The following is a 16,612-nucleotide window of genomic DNA, read 5'->3' as shown; positions in this document are numbered from 1 at the left end:
GCTGTGGTTCTCGGGCTCTCCTTTCTATGCACACTTTAGAGAGATGGTGTCTTATGATCAGCAGAGCAGGTCCTTCTGACACTGCTTCTCCCTGGCGGGGTGGGGTGGGGGAGAGCTTGGAGCTAATCACTATCTATGGAAAGTATGAGTGCATTGGGGGGAAAAAAAAAAAAGGTGATTCTGATTTGTTTACCTTTTTCTGAGTTTTTGTTTTGCTTTGGCAAAAAGTGAAAAAAGTGTTAGCCGCTCAGTCGTGTCCAACTCTTTGTGGCCCCATGGACTGTAGCCTTCCAGGCTCCTCTGTCCAAGGGATTCTCCAGGCCAGAATACTATGGTGGGTAGCTATGCCCTCCTCCAGGGGATCTTCCCAACCGAGGGATTGAACCCAGAACTCCTGCATTGCAGGCAGATTCTTTACCAACTGAGCCAAGGTTCATTTTTCTTTATTATCTTTGGGCACAGGAACAAATTCCCTTTGGGGATCATTTTTCATTTAGTGTAAAATTTTTGACGTAAAAAATTGGTGGTACCTATATAGTGCAACTAGACTTTGTCCCTTTTGCCTTTTTAATAAATGAAGCAGAGTGGGAAGTTCACTGAGAGGAAGTTCTCACTGTTGAGAATGAAATAAATATGTGGCTCCCTGCTATACTTTGAAACTACCTTTTTTTCCCCCTAATTTTACTTTGGAATAAAGTTCCTTTTTACAAGGAAGCCAAATATGGAAACCAAACTATAGTCATCTTGAGAATAGCATGGGTCCAAATCAATGGACATGAGTTTGAGGAAGCTCCAGGAGATGGTGAAGGACAGGGGAGCCTGGCGTGCTGCAGTCCATGGGGTCACAAAGAGTCAGACACGACTTAGTGACTGAACAATAACGAAGAAGCTTTTTAGTATCACATCATCGTTCCCTCTGAGCTGTGTGGGCCAGGCATAGTGAAGACAACTTTGTGATCATGTTCTAGTTGTCTGTGTCTGTCACAGAAAATAAACTAGACCATCCCAGGCACAAGTGTGAGGACAGTCAAGGTCACCTCCATGGTGGAACCTCCCTCCCACTTGCCCACCTTCTGTTTTTCTTCTCTTTTCCTGTTCTGTCTCTCTCTGCCCCTCCCTGTCCTCATAGAAAGGGCTCTAATCGCATTTACATAGCTGTCCCTCCATGCAGCCTTCCCTCTTTGAAAATATAGGCGCCTCAGCTTCTTCCAGATCTGGGAAACTCCCCTTTCCTAATGCAACACAAATATTCCTTTAGTCCTTATCTCAGGATAAATATAGATAATACAGTGCCGCCCTTAACACCTTCAAGGTCTAACCTCACATAACACTTAACAGCTCATAGCCTATTCTTAGTCCCCTGGACACTTTGTCACTCACGGAAATAGTTGATTGTTTTTCTCTAGATTTTATTTTTAAAAAGAACGTATCCTGCCAGCCAGGGGGCGTGGTAATGGGAGTGGAATGAGAGTGGCAGTGAAGTTCTAGCCACTGGTCCACGTGAGTTAACTTAGGTAGCGCTTGGCTTGCCTGTAGGCTTCGCTGGTGGCTCAGGTTCGATCCCTGGGTTGGGAAGATCCCCTGGAGAAGGGAATGGTTACCTACTCCAGTATTCTTGCCTGGAGAATCCCATGGACAGAGGAGCCCCGTGGGTTCTAGTTCATGGGGTCGCAAAGAGTCAGACATGACTGAGCAACTAACACCAGCTCTTTTTTAATCATCTCACCCCTTTTTTTGTGAAGAAGGTGGCCAAATGATTTCTTCTTAGAGTTGTTAGGGGTTAGTAGAAACCACCCGTGGTTAACTACCCACTTGTTTTACAGATGATGACCTATTAATACATACTCAGTTCACTACAGTCACCCAAAAGTTAAGGAATTCTATATAGGAAGAGATATTATTGGGAAACAAGTGGGCAGAAGAAAGTTCCTTTTTAACTTGCATTATTTAATTGGATCTGCTTTCCTTTCAAAGCTGCTTAGCCTGGAATGAATCCTGGATGCTACATGTACTTGGTATCTAAGTGTATAGTTTTCACTTCTTACTCATTGGGCCGGTATGCCCTGTGTTTCTTCTTATGGTGATTTTTCAAATGATACTGTGAGGAGGGCAGGGAAGAAGCTCTGATTCCCACTAAGACAGATGACTCCTGGCTTGTCCACTGCAACGTGGAAAGTAGTTATATTCTGGTAGGATATATTTGGGCTTCCCTGGTGGCTGAGACGGTAAAGAATCTGCCAGCAATACAGGAGACGCAGGTTGGATCCCTGTGTCAGTAAGATCCGCTGGAGAAGGGAATGCCAACCCACTTTATTATTCTTGCCTGCAGAGTCCCATGGACACAGGAGCCTGGTGAGCTACTACAGTCCATGGGGTCGTAAAGAGTCCGACATGACTGAGCGACTAACATACACACACACACACACACAGAATATATTAGATATTGCTTTTGCAGGAATGAGTTAAGTTACATAAGATACCAAGATAGGGCTTGTCACCCTTGAAGGTCACCTGGCACATGAGGGCCCTTGTTGCTAGACCCGTGTTGTTGCCGTAGCCCAGTCCTTACATGTACAGTCCCATCCAGAAACCTGTTGAGAGCCATAACGCCTTAGGCAGGCCTGCCCTTTGGTATGTCTTTGTATAAGGTAACTTTTCTCTAAGTTATAAATTTTCTTTTCCCAGAAAGCGTTTGTTTCTGTTTTCATGTAAAATAATGTCTTCAGTGCCTATTTCTTGTTGTAACATATCAGCTAAGCATCACTTGCTTTGAAATAATAAATTTCAGTGACTTGTATTCTTACTCACTGGTATTAAGTCAGTTGGTATCTTGTGAACTGAAAGTAAGAAAAAATGTTGCATGCAGTTTTTCATTCTAGTATGGGTGGTGCACTTTGACAGATTGGTTCTTGTCAGATTCCTCTGAGGTTCTTGGAGGGAAAACATTGGCATGCCTTTCTTACTGCCATTTGCCTGAATTCCAGATGAGGGTATTTTACCATTGGACTGCAGCTTCCGTAAAACTTACTCTAGACGCTAGAGATCAGTCATTTATTTCATTAGGTGTGGGAAACACTTTTGGGGAGAATCTATGATAACCTAAATATAGAGAATGAATATACATCCTTTTTTTTTATTGAAGTGTAATTGGCATATAACATTATATTCGCTTCAGGTATACGACATAGTGATTTACTGTTTGTATATACTGCAGAATAATCACCACATGGGTCTAGTCACCACACATAAAAGTTACAACTTTTTATTATGGTGAGAATTTTTAAGATCTGTTATCTTAGCAACATTCAAATATGCAGTACACTTTGTCCACCTTCCCACACCCTCAACTCTGGGAACCACCGATCTGTTCTCTTTATCTGTGAACTGAGGACTTTGTTGTTTGGGTTCAGATTCCACATAGAGGTGAGATCATGTGGCATTTGTCTTTCTCTTTCACTTAGCACGGTTCCTCAAACTCCGTCTGTTTGTCACATGAGGCAAGATTTCCTGCTTCTTATGCCTGAGTAATATTCCATTGCATATATATCATGTTTTCTTTATCCAGTCATCCATCTATGGGCCCTTTGGTTGATACCATGTCTTGGCTATTGTAAATAATGCTTCAGTGAAGACAGAGGTACAGGTATCTTTTTGAGATAGTGATTCCATTTCCTTCAGATATGTACCCCAAAGTGGAATTGCTCAATCATATGGTAGTTCTATTTAAAATTTTTTAAGGAACCTCCATTGTTTTCCATAGTGACTACACCAGCTTAAGAATCCCACCAACAGTTCACCAAGGGGTTCCCTTTTCTTCACATCCTTGCCAACACTTGTTATCTCTTATCTTTTTGATAATAGCCATTCTGACAGGTGTGAGGTAAATCCCTCATTGTGGTTTTAATTTGCGTTTCCTTGGTGATCAGTGAACAGCTTTTCATAGACCTGTTGGCCACTTGTATGTCTTATTTGGAAAACTGTTGATTCAGATCCTCAGCTCAGTTTTTAAAAATCAGATTTTTTTCTTGATGATACATTCTGAAATATCTGTGTATCTGTCCCAAGAAAAGTTGGTTGTTAGAGCAGTAAAAATAGAACCATAGCCCACTTCTTCACCAGATTCTAGACCACATGGGCTCATGTTTGCACCAGTAGAGTGTTACCAAAATTTGAATACATTTTAACTTTTCACTTCTTAAAGGTAAAGATTTGAAATGGTTTTTTCTTTCTGTTTGAAGATGATAAGTGAGGTGGTGTTTAAGAGGGCTCTCTCAGCAGCCACATCCTTTCCTGTGTTGCTCATGCAAACATTGTTCCAGTTAATTTGCTTTCTTCCCTCAGCCATGGGCTTCTCAACAGTTACTCAGGCAGTTTTGGATTCGTTTAGCCCAGTAGTCCTTTATCATTCTTTGTAAATATTATGACTACAAATTTTCATTGTGGAACTAGTTGGGTCTTACTTTTTTAATATATATATATATATGTTTGGAAGAATCATAGATTTCTTTTGAGAATACAGAATCATGTGTATGTTATTGTCTGAATGCTGGCAGTAATATATGAGCTCACACACCTTTAAATATACAGTCTATTTAATTGTTAAATAATACAGCGTTTGCAGTCAAGACGCTTTGCTCTGGTACCTGCCTGCTCAGTTAGGGGGATGGTTGCAAGGAAGTTTTAGGTGCTTTGGGAAATTGAATTAAACTTACTCAGTGTGGATAATTTTCAAAGTTTTCTATCAATTCTAATTATTTGTCTTCCATTTGTTTGGTTTTTGAAAAATAAAACCAAAAAAAGTTTTTTCTTAGAATGGGAAAAAAGATGTGATGTTTAAAATTCAAAACTGGTAAGATAAGATATAAATTTTAGATGGACAACTAGTAGGACTTAGTACTCTTTATGTTGTATATTCAAACCCTTATTTGGAAGCACAGTGCAGTTATGTTATTAATATCTTGTATTCCTACTAATGTCTCCTCTTCTTTCTTTTTAGGAAATAGTCTAGTAAGTTTAACCTTTCATTTATTTAGTCTCCATGGATTAATTGAGTACTTCCATTTAGATATGATGAAACTTCGTAGATTTTTAGGTAAGTGATTCTAACCCATTTAAGAGTAATATTTATACGGGAACTTTTTACCTTTTCTCTTGGTTATATCAGCTATGGCTTTAAAACTAAAGGAGATCAGTCCTGAGTGTTCACTGGAAGGACTGATGTTGAAGCTGAAACTTCAATACTTTGGCCACCTGATGCGAAGAGCTGGCTCACTTGAAAAGACCCTGATGCTGGGAAAGATAGAGGGCAGGAGGAGAAGGGGACAACAGAGGATGAGATGGTTGGATGGCATCACCGACTCAATGGACATGGGTTTGGGTGGACTCCGGGAGTTGGTGATGGACAGGGAGGTCTGGTGTGCTGCAGTTCATGGGGTTGCAAAGAGTTGGACATGACTGAGTGACTGAACTGAACTGTTACCTTTTCTCTCAGTTATATCAGCTATGGTTTTAAAACTAACCACCCCAAAGTTAGTATTTTGAAGCCACACACATGTATGGAGCCCTGAGTCTGTGGGCTGCTCCTGGTCTGGCTGAGCTTGTTTGTGTCCCTGCCTTGGACACAGGATGAGCCGCATGGCAGCTTCGTGGGCCTCGGCTGGGCCCTCCCCAGGGGCACCGGGCCTGACCCAGCTCAGCTCTCTGTGGTCTGCTGTTAAATTAAAGGGAGGCAGCGGAGTTTGGCACCATAACAGAGTCACATTAAAAACAAAAAATAGGGACTTCCCTGATGGTCCAGTGGCTAAGACTCGGTGCACCCCATGCAGGAGGCCTGGGTTTGGTCAGGGAACTAGATCCCGCATGCTGCAGCTAAGATCCAATGCAGTGAAATAAATAAAATAATTTTTTTGGGAAAAATTATTATTTTACAATAAGCCGAGCTTATTCAAGGTGCTGTGGCCAGTTTCAGGAGACCGCTGGTGTGCCCAGAGTCCAGGCTGGACGCTGGCACCTTCCCGTCCACCACAACCTTATGGCCAGAGCCAGTCGGAGGGGGGACCGCACCTCTGGGTGGGGAAGCTGTGAGGGCCCAGTGCCATGGGTGGGGGCACCAGGGGCCTGGTGAGGAGCTGGAGCCCCTTTGCCCACAGTCTCCCATGTCAGCCACAACTGTCTCACAAAGACAACACGACTTCTGTCCTTTCCTAACTTCTCAAAGATCAAAACCTTAAATGATCAGGTACATGGCACTTGGATCTCCTCTTTTCCTGATCCCTGAAATCTCTTGACAGCAACCTCCAAGGATTATTTTGACTATGTTTTAATGTGCACAGTGATATTTAAGAGCACTCTGCCAGGAAACAAATTGGGGTCTTTCACCAAATAAATGTGTTAGAAGAAAATTAGCGTAAGGATTCTTTCTTATTTTTTTAAGGAAGAAGAGACTATTTTCTTTCCTCTTAAGTAGCTAACTAAGAGAAGATAGCTAGGACTTTTTGAGAGACTTCTAATGCATATTTATTTATAAATTGTATGTCTGTAATATGTACTAATACATAAATTATAAAAGCACATACAAACATAGATGTTAACGAGAGCATTTAAAAAGCTATTTTAAAGGATGGAATCAGAGTCAGTACAGAGTTCCAGTGCTCTTCGCCCCTCACTGTGTGTCCTCGTTTACCACTTTGGGGTTGGCCCACTGCACCGGGTACCACTGGACTGAGTGCAGGGCCGCTGGGGCCCTGGCGCAGGTTTGATGGTGGTGGGTTTGGCTGGACCCCTCGTCCTCGTCTACTTTTTCATGGTTAGCGTAACCGACACTAGCAGAGGAGGCGGACTAACAGGTCATCCTTCCCGCACTCCTGAAAAACTAATTCCAGATCCGAAACTCACCTCACTGATGAAACATCCTGGAATCCACCCACATTCCCCAACGTCTGTACTAGTATTGCATCAAAGATTTTTGTTCTTTAATGAATTCATAGTTCCTAGAACAGCACCTAGCACAATATGTATTTGTTGAATGAATTGCACTCCGTTATTTAACTAAGATACTCTTTTTAAAGTAAACAACAGTCAAAGGAGTTGGACACAATGAGACTGACATTTTAAAAGAAAAGAAGAAAATAATTTTATAAATTTGACATGAATAACTTCTCATTTTAAAAGTTTCAAACGAGTTAGTCACAGTGGTGTTCATGTGAGTTATGAAGTAGTTATCATCTCTCTGAATTGAACTGTTAGCTGATAGCCACATGAATAGGGTAAGTGGGAAATACATAATTGTTGCAGTTTTTGCGCTTGTAAATGCCTCCCGTTTGCAATTAAATTTGGGGTCTTTTTTCCTTTGATGCAGTGATGATTCAAGAAGATTACCACAGTCAGAACCCTTACCACAATGCAGTCCACGCTGCCGATGTTACTCAGGCCATGCACTGTTACCTGAAAGAACCTAAGGTAAGATGCTGACATTTACAGTCAGCCAAAGCCCTGAGAAGATTCTGTTGATTTAATCTCAAACGTTTCCTTAAGTTAGTGATTTTGTTGTTTAGTCACTCAGTCATGTCCGCTTCTTTGTGACCCCATGAACTGTGGCCCACCAGGCTCCTCCGTCCATGGGATTCTTCAGGCAAGAACACTGGAGTGGGTTGCCATTTCCTCCTCCAGGGGATCTTCCCGACTCAGGGTTCAAACCCACATCTCCTACATTGGCAGGCGGATTTATTTTTAAACCAGTGAGCCACCTGGGAAGCCCTAAGTTGGTGATTTAATCAGACTAAGAAGCTTCCTTCTCAGGAATGAGCTGTAGCTGGATCAAGTTTCCAATAGTGGCTGTATTTTTAATCACACTTTAAGCTAGAGAATCGAGGTGATTGTCAAGAACAAGGCTGCAAAAGCCCAAGCGAGGGCCAAGCCATCTGGCTCCTCCACGCGAGTCGTCTGGCGGTTACGTTGAGCTCCATGAGGGCAGGGATGGCATTGCTGTCGTGTCCAGTGATGATGAGTAGGGAGCTGTGGGAGTGAAGTGGGAGACTTGACAGAACCGTCCTGGCTGTGGAGGGAGAACAAAGCAGAGAAGACCAGCAACCGGGACGCCGCCGTGGGGGGCTGCTTCTGTAGCCCTGGGGCAGGAGAGAGGGGGGCGGTTGGTGAGGTCTTCGGAAATCAGAATGAGGAGGATGTGGTGTCTGGACGCCTCTGGGGGGTGAAGTCGGGAGAGAGGTGGGTGGACACCGCCCTGGGCCGCAGAGGGGCGGGTGGGAATCGCTGCGAGGGAGGGAAGGTAGAGGGGGAGAGGGCCGGGGAGATGCTGAGCTCCATTGTGGATGTGTGCGGTTATACGTGTGCCTGCCGACATATCCAAGCGGAGGGATCTAGTGAAGAGTTGGATAGGAGTCTGCAGTAAAACAGAGAAGTCTGAGTTGGGGGTCATCAGCCAGAGATGTAAGGGAAGCTGTGTTTGCTCATGGACGTTTCCTGTTCTAGAGCTGGTGAAATCACATCCGCCCACCCTTAGGCCTGCTTCTAGACTCCTCTCCCCTGGGGTCTTAGTTCCGGCTAGATGTTGGGAGGGAAGCAGGCTGACAGGGCCATTTTGTGCCAGTTGATGCCAACTCCGAGAAGACAGCAACGTGGGTGCCACTCTTCTGATTTTTCAAGAGACCGTGGAATATGTGAAAATACCCCAATTAAAAAACACCGATTTTATTGTGGCATCATTCATATACAGTGATAAAATGGATATGTTTTATGCATGTGCACCCAGCTGCCCAAATTTTTAAATTAAACTGTAAAAAAATACTCTGGAGAAAAAAAAAAATACTCTGGGCCAAGCCTAAAGTTTCTCTTTGACAGTCTTGTGGTAGAAATTGGTACTCCATTCCCACACAGCCAGGGAAGTGGGCCGATGGAACCAAGTGCTGCCTTCCAGGGGACCCGAGTAGTGGGGGTAAACCTAGTCCATGGGCCGTGCGGGCCTCACCCTCCCACTGGCCGCGCCCAGCCGGAAGCCAGGGCTGGGGAGCGGAGGGGAGTGATGCTGGGCACCAGAGGGGAGAGTGTGCGGGGAGTGAACAGGGGTGCAGATGCCGTCTTAACCTGTGCACGTCTGGCAGTGGTGATGTGAAACACTGTCTGCCTGTGTAGCCCTGATCATCCTTATTTTAAAAACTTGTCACCACTCAAACACTCAAAACACTCAAAAAGATGGTTTATACTTTAGCTGTCGTTTTAGTTAGGCTTGTTTCAAATGAAGCAGTGTAAAGGTGAGCCGGGTCCATGACCTCCCCGTGGACAAGGGACTGCATCACAGCACGCCTGCCGCCAGGGGCATGAGTGGACAGCGTGTGGCAGGCATGCCTTGGCCTGGAGGGACAGTCAGAGAAACATGAGGGGAGGAGACCATGGACAGTCTCATTCAGGGCTGGTTTAGAACAGCTGTTATGGTACAGGTCGTTGCAGACACGTCTGTAATCAGTTATTCCTCGCCACTGTCTAGCTTGCCAACTCTGTAACTCCTTGGGACGTCTTGCTGAGCTTAATTGCAGCTGCCACTCATGATCTGGATCATCCAGGTGTTAATCAACCTTTCCTCATTAAAACTAACCATTACCTGGCAACTTTATACAAGGTGAGTGCAAGCTCTTCCTCAAAGTTTAATATTCTTGTATTCTAGAAAATGGGTCACATTTTAAAGGAGTGAAAGTAAATCGGTTCTCAGTGAATGTTAGAATTTTAACCAGCTTGATATTACTTAGAAATATTGCTCTGTGTTCAGAAAAAGACTTACCCTTTGCTAATTCAGATCTGTCCTTTTTTTTTTTTTTTTTCGGTAGAATACCTCAGTTCTGGAAAATCACCACTGGAGATCTGCAGTGGGGTTATTGAGAGAATCCGGTTTATTCTCACATATGCCATTAGAAAGCAGGTAGGTTAAGACAAAATTAATTAGTTATGAACTGTGGATATTAAGTTGGAAAATAGTTATTTTTTTAAGTTTTTAAGATTATGTTATATTCAGATGTTCCACAATTTGGGGGTGAAAATGAAAGTCGCTTAGCTGTGTCTGACTCTTTGCAACCCCACGGACTATAGCCCAGCAGGCGCCTCTGTCCATGGGATTCTCCAGGCAAGAATACTGGAATGGGTAGCCATTCCCTTCTCCAGGGGATCTTCCTGACCCAGGGATCGAACCCAGGTCTCCCACATTGCAGGTGGGTTCTTTACTATCTGAGCCACCAGGGAAGCCCCAGTTTGGGGGTAAATTATCTTATTTTACAAACTTGCATCAAAATTTTAGTAATTTACACCTATTCTGAAATACAGTCAGTAGCATTTTTTTTTCAGTGAATTTTTATGAAGGGTCAATCCACAGATACTACAGAATGTACTCCGGATACACAGTGGCTCAGTCATGTTTACCGTTTGTTTATGTAAATAGAATTACATATTTCCATTTTATACTCTTTTGAATAAAACCTTAATGTAAAGGTAAATTGGATAGAAAGTAAGCAATCTGTATAAGAAATAGATTGATTAAAATCTGTTTTAGGAAAAATGATGAAGAGAAAGAATGGAAAACTTAATTTTTTTTTAGACATCACTGTCATTTGATGTCAAGCAGGCCGTTTGAGTGGGGCTTCCCAGGTGGCTCAGTGGTCAAAGAACCCACCTGCCAATGCAGGAGACACAGGCTTGATCCCTGGGTCAGGAAGGTCCCCTGTAGGAGGAAATGGCAACCCACTCCAGTATTCTTGCCTGAAGAATTCCACAGACAGAGGAGCCTCAAGGGCTATAGTCCATAGGCTCTCAAAGAGTCGGACACGACTGAATGAACAACTAAGCACGTGCACGCATGCACACACACACACACCCCCAACTAAGTATACACACGTGTGCACGCGCGCGCGCGCACACACACACACACACACACACACACACACACACCATGTGAAAAGCTAACATAAAGCACTAACATAGAGGAGCGCAGTATCGTGGTATTGTCAGCAGAATCTCATGTCATTGGTCCACCAACAAAAGCTTTTAATGGTGTCTCATCTCGAGAAGGTGACCTGGGGAAGCAGTGTCAGCGCCTAATTCCAGAGAAAGGGGACGTACACGTGTGTCAGGGTGTCAAGGGTTACGTTACTGTCACTGCTCTTTCCTTTCTCTTTCGCTTTCTCAATTTAAAAGAACTGTATAAAACAACGGTTTTGGGTAATGATCATAAGAAAAAAGGTGGACTTTTAAAAAATTTTTTAAGTCTGTATTCATGGCTACCATTTGGAGTTTGACAATACTTCTGGTAAGTAAAATTGTTTCTTGTCATACAAATATTATAAAAACTATTTAAACCACCATATACTAACTGCTGTTAGTATATATAAGTGCTCTTTTTCTTGAATAAGATGGATTAAATTGTTCGCTTTATGATTCCCTTTTTATCATGTTTTGCATTTGATGTTAACCCTGTTGAATCCTCATATTTATTTCAAATAAAAACCGAAAATCAGGACTACTACACAGTCGCACCCTTTTCTGTCTTCTTTCTTCAGGGCTTTAATACTTGATATTGTGAACTTTTTAATCTATAATGATCAGCTCTTTACTGACCATTATACAAAGAAAACATTGGCGATGGCCCATTGAAACAAAAGGAATTTTTAAACATTCTTCCTATTTGACTTGAGAAAGCTTTTTAGATGATATATTTGTTATCTGTTTTAACATGTTACATTTTCCCTTCCAGAAAATTTGAATAGTTTTACAGATAATTGATTCTTGAATTTGGTTCTGAAAATATAATTGAATCTAAACTTTATTACATTGCTTGGTGGAGCTTCATTAGGGTTTACTCAGAAATATCTTCTCATGTCTGCAGAAGTCAGTAGTTGAATAGTCTGTTCCTCCGTCTGACCCTCCTCCTGCATCTCAGGCACCAAACAAAGAATCCAAAGTTGTTCCCTACATCACAGCAAAAAATTTTCTCAAGCAGCATGTCAATTGTACATAGACTTTTTTTTTTTAAGGCACATAATTCCACCTTAAGGCCTTCCTTTCTGAGTGTTTGCCTAGTGGTATTTCCCCACAAGCTCTCTTGGTCTTGGTTTGACCATTTTCAGTTCAGTTGCTCAGTCGTGTCCGACTCTTTGCGACCCCATGAATCGCAGCATGCCAGGCTTCCCTGTCCATCACCAACTCCTGGAGTTTACTCAAACTCATGTCCATCGAGTTGGTGATGCCATCCAGCCATCTCATCCTCTGTCGTCCCCTTCTCCTTCTGCCCCTAATCCCTCCCAGCATCGGGGTCTTTTCCAGTGAGTCAACTCTTTGCGTGAGGTGGCCAAAGTATTGGAGTTTCAGCTTCAGCATCAGTCCTTCCAATGAACACCCAGGACTGATCTCCTTTAGGATGGACTGATTGGATCTCCTTGCAGTCCAAGGGACTCTCAAGAGTCTTCTCCAACACCACAGTTCAAAAGCATCAATTCTTGTAGGTTTTAAAAATAGGGAGGCCTGGCGTGCTGTGATTCATGGGGTCACAAAGAGTCGGACACGACTGAGCGACTGAACTGAAAAATGCATTCCTTAAAACCCATGTTTTGCTGTAGGTTGAAAGTTGAATGACAGACTATCTTAGAGCTCAGTAAAGCTTTCTGAGTTTTAAGATTAAGGGAAAAATAATTAAGAAGTAGCTATTCAACTGAAAGCCTTGTTTTTCTCTGTGTCTCTACTTCCAGACAACAGATGGAGGCTCAGATAGGCACTCTGATACTGGCCACAGACATCAGCCGCCAGAATGAATACTTGTCCTTGTTTCGGGCCCATCTGGACAAGGGCGATCTACATCTGGAAGATGCCAGGCATAGGCATTTGGTCTTACAGGTAAAATGTGGCCTGGAAAAATTCTATTTCTAGGGCAGATTGTTAATAAAAATGAAATATTCTCATGTAGTTCTCTGAGTGGTTAAATCTTGAGAGCAAGCTGTGGTCTGCAAAGCATCGCAGAAGGCTGCGCAGGAAAGGGCCATCACTTTTGTCTTTTTCACACTTGAGATTTCTAACAAAAACAGTGTTTACAAGATGCAGTACCAGTCAACAGTAGCAGCTTTTTTTTTTTTGTTACATTTTTTGGCTGTGCCGCATCCGCACACAGGATCTTAGTTCCCTGACCAGCAATTGAACCTGTGCCCCTGCATTGGACGCACAGAGTCTTAACCACCGGATGGCCAGGGAAGTCCCAAACAGCATTTTATTTTAACAAGTTCTCACATATGAAAAATGAGAAATGACTGATTGGTTTGTAGCTTTCTGATTAATACAGTTCTGTGTTAGCTCTCTGGAATTATCAAGCGTGTTCAGTTTGGTTAGTAGGCTTTCAGTACCTCTATAAAATGATTGCTGTAACTAACAGTATCATAAACTCAGTGTGAAAATGAAAGTCCCTCAGTTGTACCCCAACTCTGTTCATCCCCATGGACAGAGGAGCCCGTCAGGCTTCTCTTCAGGCAAGAACACTGGAGTGAGTTGCGGTTTTCTTCTCCAGGGGATCTTCCTGACCCAGGGATCGACTCTGCTGCAGACTCACGTCTGCTGCATTGGAGGCAGATTCTTTACCATCTGAGCCACCAGGAAAGCCCCAAACTCAGTGTAAAGGATAATAGATGTCCTATTGCAACATTTTCTTTTTCTTTTTAAGGTGTTCTTTTCCTCATTATTAGAGTATATTTAAACTTAGTACATTTGAAATTTTACTTTTTTTCTTAAGACAGTTTCAATGTTTTGCTTGCTAGATGGCTTTGAAGTGTGCCGATATTTGTAACCCATGTCGGACCTGGGAATTAAGCAAGCAGTGGAGTGAAAAAGTAACAGAGGAATTCTTCCATCAAGGCAAGTTACAGTATTGAGTATTGAGTGATCATCTGTTCATTTTTTAGCATCATATGAATAAAATAACATAGACAATTAAAACAACTTAGACAAAATAACGGCTAGACAACTGTAGAGTCTAGCAGTAGCTGCCTGGTAGTTTTAGCGACAGTTCACAATAGATGGACGTAGAACCAATAATGCACAAATTGAGGGCCTGTTTTGAAAATCAGCAGTTGTCTTTTGAAATGATCTGATGTGTGTGCATTTATGAATAGACACAGAGCAAGTTTGGAAGTTTTGCTGCACAGAAAGATTGTCCTACCCTTGCTCCATCCTTGTCCCATGTGAAGGGTGTGGCCATAGGACATATTTTTGTGAATTAAAGCCAGAAAGATAAAGATCTTCATTCCATGCATCTTCCTTTTAGAAATCTTAAGTTTTAAACTAAAATGCTGTGACAGAATTACAATCCTGGGATAACATCTAGTTAAGTTTTCCACCCTCTCCATTTGAAATAGGTTATCAGCTTGGCAACCTTTTCTATGTGTGAATAACTTAAAATTTAAAAAAGAACTAATTTAGAAGGCGTCCTCTCATGAGGATTAAGTATGTTACATTTTTCCTAAGGAATTTACAGGTAAGATGAAGACTTTAATTATATTTTTAACCAATAAGATATATTCCACATAAAGAATTATCTTTCTCTTTTTTAAATTTCTAGGAGATATAGAAAAAAAGTATCATTTGGGTGTGAGTCCACTCTGCGATCGTCAGACGGAATCAATTGCCAACATCCAGATTGGTAACTATACATACTCAGATATAACTGGTTTTTAAAATGCCACTGACTTTAATTTTGTCAGGAAGAGAGGTACATCTGAAATATAAATATTAAAATGCTTATTTCTAATTTTTAAATACTTTAAGAAATCTTATTCCTGGATTTTTTTTTTTTTTTTTGGACCCTTATAATTTACTCTCATTTGATTTTAGTTGATAAAAAGCAGAGCAGGGCTTCCCGGCTGGTCCAGTGGTTAAGAATCTGCCTTCCACTGCAGGGGACACAGATTTGATCCCTGGTTGGGAAAGATCCCATGCCATGGGGTGGCTAGGCCTGTGTGCCACAACTCCTGAGCCCTACCACTGACACCCGTGTGCCTAGAGCCCATGCTCTGCAACAGCAGAAGTCACTGCAACGAGAAGCCCGCGCACCACAACTAGAGAAAGCCCGTGCGCAGCAACGACCCAGCCAGAAATTAAATAGTTAAAAAAGAAGCAGAGCAGGTTGCAGTAACTTTTGTTCTAAAATGGAAAGAATAGGAACTTCCCTGGTGGTCCATTGGTTAAGAATCTGCCTGCCAATGTAGGCGACAGAGGTTTGATCCCTGGTCTGGGAAGATCCCACGTGCTGCAGGGCAACAGAGCCCGTGCGCCTCCTCTCTGCAACTAGAGAAAAGCCAATGCACAGCAATGAAGATCCAGTGCAGCACCCTCTCCCCAGCCCCCAACCCCCACCCCCCAAAATAGAAAGAAACAATCATTCCGGAACCACTAGACCCGGTTGCCAGTGAACACGCGTGACCTCAGGCTCTTCAGCGCCACCTGCTGGTTGAAGCTGACTCTGCAGTACTGCGCACAGGCCCCTGTAACCTGGCCTCAAGTCGTCTCCCCAGCACCCGTCCTCTCATTTACCTTCAGCAACTTGAGACTCCACCGGGCTCCACACAGCCACAACCGTGTGAAGGCAGCAGTCCCAGGCACGTGGGCTGTACTGGGACAGTTAAGTGGACTCACAAGTGGTTGGGCAGCTCCTGACTCACAGCCACCCAAGACAAGCGCTGCTGGGCTCCTCTTCTTCCAGTTTGCCCAGTTTATACAGTTAGCAGGTGTTGGTCTTTGCAACCTCAGATCCTAAGAAAAAGTGGGACTTGCGGAGATTCTCCTTCTAGGGTAAGTCAGGGGACTGTTAGAATAAATTCTGTGCTAAGCAGCAGTTACCCAGAGCCAGGGTGCGGTCAGTAAGCAGCAGTCATGTCGAGTCCATAGGCTTTCTTCTGTGATTGGAGCCCTGGGTCTGTCGTGTACTGGGTGAGGGTCAGGCACCTGACCCGGCGCCCTCTGGTGTCTGGACAAGGAGAGGGGCGCGTGGGCAGGGACAGAGAAGTGGATTCACAAGTGCGTGGACGGCTCGTGAGCCCAGGGTGCCTCCCGGCTGTGTCTGTGGCCCTGGCCTGGGTGTTATTACCAGGTGCTTAAGACCTCAGAGAATCCCAGGGAACGGAGAGCCTGGAGAGACAGCTAGTCTGTTGGATGGGAGAAACAGGATGCAGATGCTCTCAGCCAGTTGGAATGGTGGGAGAATCACCAGGGATCCAGGCCTTCCAGTGGTTAGGAATTCGCCTGCCAATGCAACAGGAGAAGCCACTGCAATGAGAAGCCCGCACACCACAACTGAAGAAAAGCCTGCACAGCAACGAAGACCCAGCACAGCCACAAATTTGTTTATAAAAAAATTTTTTTTAAAGGCTGAATGCTATTCCATTTTTAAAAAAGAAAATGGACCCTGTGAAACCGGTGGTAATAAGGTAATAAGAGCCCGGCTGCTCATGACCTGACCTAGAAAACGACGGGGCTCCGGGCGCAGGCTCAACCTGACCGGGGGTGTGAGGGTGGCCGCTGCCAGAGGCCAAAATGCTCTCTCACCACAGTGGTGACGTTTTTCTCGTGTCCTCTCCTCACC

At 43.5% G+C, this 16,612-nt stretch overlaps 1 protein-coding gene across 13 annotated transcripts in view; it reads left to right on the top strand.

Annotated features, from left to right (window-relative positions):
* The window catches only part of PDE7A (phosphodiesterase 7A), a 110,883-nt gene that overhangs the window by 83,620 nt on the left and 10,651 nt on the right, over window positions 1-16,612 (top strand). For 12 of the 13 annotated variants that reach the window (XM_061123393.1, XM_061123394.1, XM_061123392.1 and 9 more), the window contains 7 exons: window positions 4,997-5,092; window positions 7,358-7,458; window positions 9,500-9,631; window positions 9,837-9,928; window positions 12,741-12,885; window positions 13,794-13,890; window positions 14,594-14,674. In XM_061123393.1, coding sequence (XP_060979376.1) covers window positions 4,997-5,092; window positions 7,358-7,458; window positions 9,500-9,631; window positions 9,837-9,928; window positions 12,741-12,885; window positions 13,794-13,890; window positions 14,594-14,674 — 744 coding nt within the window. Of the gene's footprint in view, window positions 1-4,996; window positions 5,093-7,357; window positions 7,459-9,499; window positions 9,632-9,836; window positions 9,929-12,740; window positions 12,886-13,793; window positions 13,891-14,390; window positions 14,510-14,593; window positions 14,675-16,612 lie in introns of all 13 variants that reach the window. The other variant, XM_061123403.1, reaches the window with a different exon arrangement.

This window comes from Dama dama, chromosome 21, assembly GCF_033118175.1.
Source record: "Dama dama isolate Ldn47 chromosome 21, ASM3311817v1, whole genome shotgun sequence".
In the NCBI taxonomy this organism is placed as follows: domain Eukaryota; kingdom Metazoa; phylum Chordata; class Mammalia; order Artiodactyla; family Cervidae; genus Dama; species Dama dama.
This window is presented reverse-complemented; position numbering and strand designations above follow the sequence as displayed.